At 46.1% G+C, this 12022-nt stretch overlaps 1 protein-coding gene across 1 annotated transcript in view; it reads right to left on the bottom strand.

The window, feature by feature from the left end:
* The window catches only part of CFAP61 (cilia and flagella associated protein 61), a 255844-nt gene that overhangs the window by 76902 nt on the left and 166920 nt on the right, over positions 1-12022 (bottom strand). Inside the window, exons 19-20 of the mRNA XM_073792625.1 lie at positions 7097-7195; positions 1443-1611 (exon numbers count right to left, since the gene is read on the bottom strand). Of these exons, the coding sequence (XP_073648726.1) occupies positions 1443-1611; positions 7097-7195 (268 nt within the window). The remainder of the gene's footprint in view (positions 1-1442; positions 1612-7096; positions 7196-12022) is intronic.

Raw genomic sequence — 12022 nt, 5'->3', positions numbered from 1 at the left:
GTTGGAACTCGGAGGGGTAGGTGAGGGGGGACAAAGGGGTGCTTGGTGGTTTCTTCTGGTTTCACGTTTGAAAAAGAGGAGTACTTAAGTAACCAGTTTATTTTTCTCCTTTATCCAGAAAAAAAAAAATCCTTTCCTACACTTTGAGAATGGATTGCTTTAAAAGAAGAAGAAGGAGAAGGAGAAGAGGAAGAAGGGGAGGAGGAAGGGGAAGAAAGAAAAGAAAAGAAATCACTCAGACGCTGATCCAAGCTGGGTCCTCAGGTGGTCCCCTCACTAGCGGCCTTGGCCTTACCCAGAAACGTGTTAGAACCGAGGCATCTCAGCCACAGCCCCCCCACCCCCACCCCCTGCTCAGCATCTACATTTTAACGAGATGCACAGGGGATGTGTGTGCACATGGCAGTTTGAGAAGTGCTGCTCTAAGGTACAGATGAGGTTCTAGGTCGAGAAAGTTCAAGTCTGTGTTTCTCCACCTTAGCTTAGAATCACCTGGGAGCTTCAAAAAAATACTGATGACTGGACCCCACTCATCCCCAGAATAATTAAAACAGAGCCTCTGGGGGCAGGGCCCTGGCCTGGGTTTATTTCAAAAGTGCCCCAGGTGCTCTCAGTGGGTAGCCCAGGCTCAGCGCTGGAAGTCAGTGATGTGCGCAGTTGCTGGGCTGTCTATCCCCCCCAGGCCGGCCACCCGTGGCTCATCTGTGGGAAGCAGGCCTGAGCACATCCCCAAGGTGGCCTAGGACAGGAGCAGAAAATCATGACCAGTGCCTGGGGTGGAGAGTGGATAACTCCCTACAAACCCAACTTGGAGGCCTATCCAGTCCCTGAGAGAAAATGTAATGAAAGGACTCCATCATCTAAATCTCTTTTCATCAAAGAGATGCCCTATTTCTGTGGCATTTCTGCATGAAATGCTCCAGCGTTGCAAAGCAAGAATGTTCAAATTCGCTTCTGTCGGATGTTGAATAGGTAACATCCTGCAACACTTCCCTGGAATGTGGCTTGAGAATCTAATCGAGTTGGAAAGCACGGTCACCAGGTAAGCAACCAGCACACTTCCTAGCTTTGTAACCGAGAGACAAAATAAAATAAGGCTGACAGAAGGTGCACATGTTTGAAATACTTTCTCGCAAGCCCATCACCACCGCCAAATGTTAGCCTCTTGAAGCATAAATTAATTTTCCACAGACGCACGCCGGGCTGCGTCTGGATTCTGCTCTGGTGAGCAGTACGTGTTAGACTTTTGGACAACAGCTTCAAGGATGACATTTCTCCAACTTGCTGTGATTCTTATCCTTGGGCAGAATGTTTTTCTTGGAATGGGTTTCCAGGAGGATTTTGGACCCAGTTCCGGTCACATGTGCAGGTGGGAGGCACGCTCTTGACCCTGAGACGTGGGCCTGGTCAGCACGTGACCCCTGCCATCCCCGAGGGCTCACCTGGTACTGCTGCCCGGTGCAGAGGACAAGGTGGTCGTAGAGCACGACTTCTTCTCTGGAAACGATGACCTGCTTAGCTGCTCGGTCTATGGCCGTCATTTTACCGACCACCACGTTGACCCAGGAGCACAGCGACATCAACGCGTGATCTCTGTCATTATAACAGTGGCTGCGGAGAGAGAGGCTCCATCAGTGACATTTGAGCAGCTGACAGCGGGCATTAATTAGACATCTGCTGAGCTGGTTCAAGTCCCCTGGTTGGCTGAGCCTGTGCTCTTACTGGGAGTTTACCGGGACCCAGGCTAGCCAGGAGATTTGTCCTTATGAGACACTTAGTCGCAAATTGACATCTTCCCATTAAAGCTAAATTGTTCTGCCTGGGGTAGATCAGTCCACAACAGGGAGTGTGTGTGTGTGTGTGTGTGTGTGTGTGTGTGTGTGTGTGTGTGTGTGTGTGTGTGTGTGTGTGTGTGTGTGTGTGTAATCATTCATATATACTCTTGCTTCCATTTCAAGAGTATATACAGACTCGGAGCAAATGAGGATGAAGAAAGTGACATCTGAGGATTCCCACAGGCAGGGGTCAAGGTCCAGCATATTGAGAACCCTGTCTATTTGCTAAGGCTTTTCAATAAATGATTCATTCTTAGAATTAGTGTATGGATTCATGCCAAAACAACAAAACACATTTTATTTAGAGAAAGTGTCCATTAGGGAATTATGTTTGCATCCAGTACAATCCCTGGGGACTCTGGGGGGTGGGGTCACTTCTCAGGGTAAAGGTGATTTACGGGGACCGCTGCTTCCATAAGAGCAGGCCCAGGGTAGATGGGTTTTGTTCTCTGGGTTCTATTCGAGGGTGAACACAATACTGTAATGGGAGAAAAGTGGGTTTCCTGTGGCTTTGGGTTTATTTAGAGTTCTGTGAGGGTTGTTTCCAGAATTTTCTGGAAGGTTTGACCTCATGTACATGACGTTTTAATAACCCTGTTCTGAAGACGCAGAGTGTAGGGCAGCAGAACAGTGAGAGTCTGTTTAAATCTAGGCTTCCCCGTACCAGGGTCTGTGTCCCTGCTCTGTCGCCAATGCAAATGGACCCTGGGGACTCTGCATCCCTTTTTAGAACTTCAGTTTCCTCACCTCTCAGCAGGAGATAACGACCCCTCCTCACATGCCTCGAGCATTGCAAGGGATGGACCCAAGAATGTAAGAGATGCTGTCTGTCAAGTGGGATGCATATGTGAAGGGTATTATTCCAAATAGTATTAATGGTACACAATCCTGTTTACTCTCCTTGGAGGCAAACAGGATTCTGAAGTGGTAATGGGAGAACATTTTTTCTTTTTGATCCACGCATGAGTCTGCTCTCACCACACAAAAAGAATCCTGGTAATGGATGCACATTAGACCCTGTTATAGGGCCTGTGAAAGAGAACGGAGTCTGGGCTTTGTATCTCTCCACACAATGACACTTAAAAACAAGAAAATTTCTTCTTAATAAGAAAGGAAAATCGGGGGCTGGTCTGCCACAGGAAAATAACAGATAGTGAGATGAAATTCTCTAATAAAAAGCCATTTTGGTAGCTTTACAGGAAAACAGGAGGCTTCACTGATTTCATACATCTGTGAGAGACCCACAAGGGATTGTTCTTACTTGGGATGTGATCCATTCCTAACAGAAGCAGTACTGTCAGCCGTCCAAGATGAGGAAAAATTAAATATAGTTAATGCACAGAGATTCGTCATATGAGGGTTTGCTCGAAGATGAAAGTTCTCAGGGGAAGTTTGGGGAAGGCTAAGACAGTGTTATTTCTAATGACAGTAGGCCAGCGGTGTTGATAATTTCAGAATGCATACTTCAGAGATAAAATCTGAAGCTCTGTCCCGTGGGAACTGGCCCTCGGGAACGCTGGGGTTGTAGGGACCTTAGGAAGCACTGAAAAATGTGGGGTGCTTGCTTTTACAGCCTGTGACCACACGGAATGACATTTCTCAGTTTCGAAACTGAGAAATTTACACTGCGTGTAGCTGATGCCTATCTGTTTCGGATATTAGAATACATTCTGGACCTTCTTTAATTTACCCATGAGGCAGTGAGACTAGATATTGGAGACTGTAAATGATATTTCTCCAAAATTATTTCCTAAGCAGAGTTAATGAGCATTAAGATTCCCACAGGGCAGGGACCATCTCCAGGCTCGAGGACAAGAGAAATATCTCCACTAGAGTCCTCTGGAAGAGAGAGAAGGAACCAAAGAAGGTAGGTCAATGAAACTTCGTGTTTCTCAAGTGACCTTGACTCTGACGCAAAAATAATGTGGAAGCTTGTCTTCACAGAACATTCTGGAGACAGGTAATAAGGAGGAGAAAAAAAGTAGAAATGCAGGATGGGGGAATTGCTGGAACAGGACATATGTGGAGAGTGGCCAGCTTGCTCAAAGTTGCAGTGACCCCAAATCTAGTGACGGGAAGACTTAGCCTAAAGTTCCAGGTACAAAATTAAGAGCAAACTCCAGAGGAATAAACGTAAGTGTGGTGAGGACCTGCATTTCATGCAATCAGAACCCTGCAGGACCGGAAAGAACCTCAGAGGTTTCCAGCAAGGGTTTATCATGACGCTCCCAGAAGAAGGAGCATCATAATTAACCTTCAGTTATTCAGAGCTGATTGTCCAATTAGTGGATTTCTCCCACTGCCGGTTCCTCCTCTCCTCCCTCCGCCCTCCTTTCTGCTGCATCCCGGGCACATCATTAGCAGGTCCACCAGAGGCTGGACAGGGCGGGATTTGGGCAGGGGAGGTGGGGAGACAAAACATGGCTTTTCAAAAACTAGTAACAGCAATAATAAATCAAAACACTGGTTATGGAAAAGTTCAGAATTTGTATTTGGCGTGAGGAATTTGAATCATTAAATTTTTGGATATCAATGCACTTGCTCTTTCTAAACTCCATGACCAGACATAATTTCCTGTATTGGGGTCTGAGGAACATTTGAAAGGCAACATCTTGTTGATGTTTCAATTTGTGGTTTCTAAGAGGATGACATGCAGGTACCCATCCAGAGACGTCTTATATGGCTGTGTTATTTAGTCCCTGTCTACACCCTGATGGAGAGGACTTCTTCAGGTACTTTCGGAGGTAACTGTCATCTATTTGACATTATTTACTGAGCACCTGCTAAGTGCCAAGCATTGTCCCAGATGCTGGGAACCCATCAGTGAACAAAAGGCAAAAAATTCCTGCCCTTGTGGAGTTTACATCATAGTTGAACGATTCAGAATAAACAATTTTAAAAGGCAAATTGTATAATATTTACAAGGATTTCAGTAGCAAGAAAGAGAGCAGAGAAGGAGGATAGAGTGTGTTGGAGAGTTTGCTGCAGACGACTGGATGGTCAGAGTAGGTCTCATGGAAAAGCTGACATTTCAGCAAAGACCTGAAGAGAGAAAAGCAAAGACCCCCAAGGTGAGGACTTGCCTGTTGTGTTCGAGGGACATCAAGTAGGCCGGTGTGGTGACAGCAGAGAGAACAAGGGCAAAAACAGTAAAAGAGGGGGTCGGAGGAACCAGCAGAACAGGGGCAGATTTCGGATCGGAGCATCTGGAAATTTCTGTGACTACAGAATCCTTCTGCAGCTGGGCTGTCTGATAGGGCTGCGAGCCACACGTGGCTGGCCTCCCGCTTCAAATGTGGCTCATGTAATCAACGAGCTGAATTTTAATCCCGTTTAACTGTAATTAATTGAAATTTAAGCAGCCACATGTGGCTCACTGCCGCCACACTGGACAGAGCAGCTCCAGGCTGCTCGGGAGTTGATGGGATCTGTCACGTTTCTGCAGCCTTGCTCTGGCTACTGGGTTGGGAGTGTGGAGGGGGAAGGACAGAGGCAGAGACCCCAGGTGACCATGCACCCACCCACACGCAGGTCCCCACAGAATCAGGCCAGCAGAGCATCACTTGCTAGCCGGTCTCTCCTGGAACACACCTGACCTGGACTGACAGAACCTTTGCCAGGCCGACTGAATGAAATTCCTCATGAGACATTTATCAGGAACACCAGCATTTCCTGGGAATTATGTCATTTGGAAAGAAGGGAAAGTGAGGGAAGGGGGGTGTACGTGGGCTGATCCTCCATGCTCAGCCAGAACTTGGTGTTAGGCTAATTTTAACCAAAAACTCCAGCAAGGCTGGCTTATCATACACATTTCCAGTCAAAACCCCCAAAGCTCAGAGAGATGAAATCCCCTTTGTGGTGGCAGCAGGATCTGAATTCATCAACCTGGCTCAAAACCCACGTCTTGGGGCTTCCCTGGTGGCGCAGTGGTTGAGAATCCGCCTGCCGATGCAGGGGACACGGGTTTGAGCCCTGGTCTGGGAAGATCCCACATGCCGCGGAGCAACTAGGCCCGTGAGCCACAAGTACCGAGCCTGCGCGTCTGGAGCCTGTGCTCCGCAACAAGAGAGGCCGCGATAGTGAGAGGCCCGCGCACCACGATGAAGAGTGGCCCCCCCCCTCGCTGCAACCAGAGAAAGCCCTTGCACAGAAATGAAGACCCAACACAGCCAAAAATAAATAAATAAATAAATAAATAATTTTTTAAAAAAGAAAAAACCACATCTTTTTGACTGCACCCTAATGATGTCCTTCCCCAAACCTCAGAGTTTATAGTCTGATCAAAGTATTAGGTCAAAATGAGCCTAGTTCTGCTGGCAAGGAGACTACCGTTTCTCTCACCGTTTGAAGGCAAAGTCAGCCTTTTTCACAGAGGAAAGAGGGTCCTTCGTTGTGGATCTAAAATGAAACCCCCCCGAGAGAGAACAATTTCCTCCCTCCTTGTTGGAAAAATTGGGACATTGTTTCTAGAGGCAGGGAGCCTAATCATTCTTGTACTCATGCTTTGCTACAGGAAATTAAAATGAATGGAAGCTGTGTGACAATGAAGTGGCATTTTCTAGAAGGGGTGTTGTCAAAGACTGATTCTACTGGGACAGAAACAGTGACAGGCTCAGGGGACTCAGAAGGCCTCTGCCTCATCAGCCCTGATGACAAAGGGCCAGGTGGGCCTGAGACCCTCACCCCACGGAGGTGCCCAGACTTTAGCTCCCTCTGGCAAGTTGCCTGGTCTGATGCAAATATAGTCACCAAGCTCCCATGCCCTGGAGTGTCACTCAGAACCCAAAAGCAGGTGGTGTCTGGGTCACAGACCCGTCCCAGTTGTTTGGAACAGGGCTGGCATCCTCCCAGACCTGCTATTCACTCTTAACTTGCATTTGTATCTCTTAAGGAATCTCTGAACTCAGGAGAAAAGGCTGCCACTTCCCTTTTCTACCATTTAGCAGAAAAAGGACTGCACACAAATTAGGACATTCAGCCTTCAGAATGAAAAAGCAGGGGAGGGATAAATTAGGAGATTGGGATTAACATACACACACTACTATATATTAAATAATCAACAAGGACCTACTATATAGGACTGGGAACTCTACTCAATATTCTGTAATAACCTATATGGGAAAAGAATCTGAAAAAGAGGAGATACATGTATATGTATAACTGAGTCAGTTTGCTGTACACCTGAAACTAACACAACATTGTAAATCAACTATAATCCAATATAAAATAAAATTAAAAAAAAAAGAAAATAGAATACATACTCGCTTGCTAAAAACTTCCTTTGTTCAGTGCCCAGAAGGTTTTTTCCTGGGAGTCCGTGGGTTGAAATCAGGGTGAGATTACTGAACTTCAGGTGAGAGCTAAGGAGAAAGAAAAAAAAAAAAAAGAGGTAAAGCACAATTCAGTGAAAGTTTATTACAATTCAATTTAACCTTATTTCACGTGTCTTCCAATTGTTGAGTCTTTCTTTGAACGCAGCAAATCTTTTTGCACAAACCTTCCAAGAGAACCGACCATTTAAATGAAAGAAGCGAGAGGGTGCCGGAGCAGCTAATGGCAGAAACTTCCAAAAGCTGTGACCTTGTGAAGGCAGGTGCCATTTAACTTTCTAAAATTTGCTTCTCAGAGTAAAACAAAATAAAACCCCAAACGGGGAGGAAGCAGGTAAATTTAGTATAAGTCAACGCCAAGTTTGAGTTTCAGACTCCTTCTGAGAGATGGCCTGGAATTCTAACCACCACGGTGAAACTTGCTTAGTGCTTACACTCCAGTGCTCTGCAAGGCCCTCACTGAGTCCTGGAAGGAGTACGATGAGGTCAGTACTATTATTACCCCGATGTTATTATGCGGAACAGAGGCAAAGTGATTTGCCTAAGACAGTGCAGCCAGGTAATCTGGAGGCTGGGTGTGAACCCAGGCCATCTGGCTTTAGCATCTCCTCATCTAACCTTGGCCTTCACTGCCCTGTAGACCCCAAACTGTGGACAGGGATGCAAAGCTCATCTAATTCCCATAGTCAGCATTAGCTTTATGACTTTCAGATATATGTAACTACTCAGATCAGGAGAGCACAGAGGAGAGAATTCTAGAAGATTCCTTTCAAGAGCAAAGCTGCCTCATATTTATTTGCATCAGGCTTTCCAGGGCCCGAGGCATGATTATGGGTGTCGTCATAGAGATTAATCTTCAGGACAATTTCTGCGGGGGGTGGTGGCAGGGGGGCGGTGCAGGTTTGTATTCTCTGTATTTCAGACAGAAGAAAATCGAGGTTGGAAACGGTAGGTAATTTGTCCACGGTCACGAAGCTCAGAAGCAGCAGGGCCGGAAATGAAAGCCACATCTTCTGACCCCAAGTAGTGCCCTCTGCACTCACCCAGGCGGCCCAGGGACCAGTCCCCCAGGTATAGTAGGCAGCACGCCCAGCACACTAAGCGGACGCTCCTCAGCGCTCCCGCCGTATCTCCCTGAAATAGTTAAGATACTCCTGCTGCAGATCTGCCTTCCAGCTACATGTAGTCAGCAACGTCTTATGGGTGGGCTGATCTCCTGCGCTTCAGCAGGATGAGAAAAACATTTTTTTTTTCTAAAAATCTCTTCTTGGTTCACCCCTCCCCTTAGACCAACCAAATGCAGAAAAAGAAACCTTCTCCAAGTTAGAGGAAAACACCTGCCCTCTTCTCCCATGAGAAAACTGGAAAATTTCCAAACGTGGAAATGCTATCAATTTGCGGACAATCCGTTAAGTACCATTAAAAGCAGGAGATTTCTGGGGATGGCACAGCAGGCAGTGGAAGAAACTCAACTGCACCTGACATTTAAAAATAGCTAAATATTAGGAAGGGTTTTGCTTTAAAGTCTCTAAGGATGTGTGTCATTTAAGAATGAATATTCTTATTTGATACAAAGAAAAGCAAGCACATTTTATCCCCTAATAATAAGAATAAAATTTTGAATACGTTCAAATAACATAAAGGTCACAATTAACCCCGACTACTTATGGCTGCAGTCTGCAAACACACCAATTACCATTTAACGGAAAATGCAAATAATAATACGTGTTTATACTTACACGCGATCAAAATTTATTTGGGCTTTGGAGCCTATGTGGCTAAAATGTGGTTTATGTTGTACTAATAATACAATTATATGCAGGCTTCTTTTACGTCTCTATGTGAATAAGTGGATTAGTAATTATCCAGCGGTATTTTTTACTAAAGAAACAATCTCTTTGGCACTGAACAGTTTGAACTATCTAACAACGTGGATCACTTGTAAAATGACTTGTAAATTGCCGAATTACCACACTGTATTACCCTGAATTATGCTATTGTACAATTAAAGATTTCGCCAAAAGATTGGGGGAGGGGCCTTTTCTTACTTTTTATCTATTAAGGAACCAGCTTCCCACCCTTCTTCTCTAGCCTTAGCCAAATTCCTTTTGCATTCTTCATTGTGGCTGTTCTGGTTCTATATCCAATCTTCAAGGTCCCTACTTCACCCTTTCTTGTTCTCCCTACTATCCCCCTTTCTCATTCTCAAGTGAGAACATCTCCCACGTCATAAGGAAAACAGAAACTAGTCCCCTGGCAAGACCCCTCCCTCCATTTCCCTTCTTGCCACCTCCAGATACAGCTACAAGAGCCATCTTCCATTCCCCCCATTCAGAAGGGAGGGGTGTCCCATTAACCCTGTCTCCTCTTCAAGTTCCTCTCCTTTCTCTCCCTCTCCCTATCCCAGCAAGTTTCTCTTAAAACTGCACTTAAGAAACCTGGAAGTGACCTGTCTAGTGCTGACAGGTGGAGCCACGCTGTCAGCAGGCCCTGCTTCTCCACTTCTCAATGTGTGCCTTCCATTCGCAAGGTCACCTCAGGTCCAAGGTGGCTCCTGGAGCTCCAGCCATCACAACCCACATCCACATTACAGGCAGAAGGGAGGAGGAATAGGTAGAAAAGGATGCCCATTAAAGAGCTTCCCTGAATGTCTCACATGACATTTCTGTTGACGTGGGAGAACTTAGTGACATGGCCATATATAGCAGCAAGGGAGGCTGAGAAATGTGGCTTTTCAAAGAGAAACACAACGGGTTTTCCAAGAACCACACTGCCCAGGGTTCTGTTGTCAAGGAAAAAGAACGGAATAAACACTGGAAAGGAACTAGAAATCTCTATGTATTGACTCCTAAAGGAAAGGTGGGGGGGTGATGAGGGAAGATGCTTGTATCAGTCAGGGTCTGAGCAGGAAGTAGAGAGCCGACTCCACAGTGTTTGACTGAGTGAAGGCAGAGGTGTGGGCAGGGTTCTGGGGCTCATCCAGGGACTAGCAATGGTGGGTGGGGTGCCACTGCTGGTGGGAATCCTGAGGAACAAGGGCTGGAGGACATGTGGACAGCTGGGACCATGCAGGAGGCCACACCCAGGAGCTACCGCCACAGAACACGTGGTCTGAGACAGCACTGTCTTAAGGTTCTCTTTGAAGACCGCTTTCCTCGCCAGCTCCTCCTCCATGCCCCATTTATCCTTTGCCAAACTTCCCAGTCTCCATGCCCAGCTCCCTGGGTGATGTGATTGACACCACAACTTCATCTTACATCTTTACATTATAGTTTTCTTCTGAGCTAGAAACCTAATTTCCAGATGCCCATCAGTCCTAATGTGGCCCCTCCACAGGTATCCCAAATTCAATACGTGTCCAAACAAAGGTCCATGTGGCCCAGTCCCACTCCTCTTTTAACTTCATCAAAGGCATGGTCAACAGACTGCCTCTCAAGTTAGGAATTTGGGAGCCAACCTCAAACTCCTACCCTCTCTCTCCCTTTCCACAATTGGTCACCATGTCCAGTCATCTCTACGTCGTCCACATCTCTTGAATGCCCAACACCTGCCATTCCCAGGATACACTGCTTTTGCTCACCTTCTTGCCCAGAGAAAACAGTCTCAGGGTTAGTCGTCCCGGCACAAGCCTCTCTCCTGCCCATCTTCCACACGGCTACTGGAAACCTCTTTTTAAATTAAATCCCATCTCACGTCTATGTCTGCTCACCGCTTTGGTAGATACAGAGCAGGGCAGCTCAGTAGATACAGAGCAGAGACCATGGGCTCAGGGGTCAGATTGCCTCACTGGACTCCTGGCCCGAGCACTTTCTAACTCTTTGACTTTGAGCAAGTTATTCAACCTCTCTGTGGCTCAGTTGCTAGCTGGTAAAATGGGAGTAATAGAACCTGGCTCCTCACAGTGGTGCTGTGAGGATGAGATGAAATAATATCTGTAAAATGCTTAGACTATTGCCTGCTGCACAAAACATTTTCAATGAATGTTACCTATTTTTATAACCAAAATACTAAGTCCAAATTCATGAGCATGGTATCTCAGGTCCTTATGGTTGGGGCCTAACCTAGCCTCTTCACCCTTCTTTGTAACATCAACCTTTTTGCTATTCCATGAAGGTTCCCTGTCTCTTTCATGACTTTATATGAACTTACCATCAGCATTTCCATTTTATCTTCAACCTCATATTTTGCTGTGATAGTTATCTCTGTCATCTGATTTAGAAACATCCAATATTTGATTTCTTAAATTTATAACTATCTAAGAGTATCAGTCCAAAGTCATTATACTATTTATAATGTACAAATAGATCTTAGCTCTTCTGAGGATGAAATATGGATATAAAACATTTAAGGCTTTTATTCTGATTACCTATGAATATTCAAAAAGTTCCTGCAGGGAGTTCCCTGGTGGTGCAGTGGTTAGGAATCTGCCTGCCAATGCAGGGGACACGGGTTCGAGCCCTGGTCTGGGAAGATCCCACATGCCGCGGAGCAACTAAGCCCGTGCGCCACAACAAGAGAAGCCCCGCAATGAGAAGCCCGTGCACCACAACGAAGAGTAGCCCCTGCTCGCTGCAACTAGAGAAAGCCCGCGCGCAGCAACGAAGACCCAACGCAGCCAAAAATAAATTAATTAATGAATTTCTTTTAAAAAGTTCCTGTACATGGAAGTGGGTCACGGGGTGCATCCTGGTTTGGACACGTGTTAGACGAGATGGCAGAAGCAGCAGCACATCGGGAAAAGCACGATCTCGGGTCTAATGGTATTGGCTTAATGTATAGAAACGAAACCTAGCATCATTGTGAGCCCTCTGCTCCAAAATCAAAGGTCACCATGCTGTGGAAGCAAAAAAAGTTCAA

Source organism: Tursiops truncatus, chromosome 15, assembly GCF_011762595.2.
Source record: "Tursiops truncatus isolate mTurTru1 chromosome 15, mTurTru1.mat.Y, whole genome shotgun sequence".
Lineage (NCBI taxonomy): Eukaryota > Metazoa > Chordata > Mammalia > Artiodactyla > Delphinidae > Tursiops > Tursiops truncatus.
The sequence above is the reverse complement of the archived record's forward strand: the minus strand, read 5'-3'. Positions and strand labels throughout refer to the sequence as shown.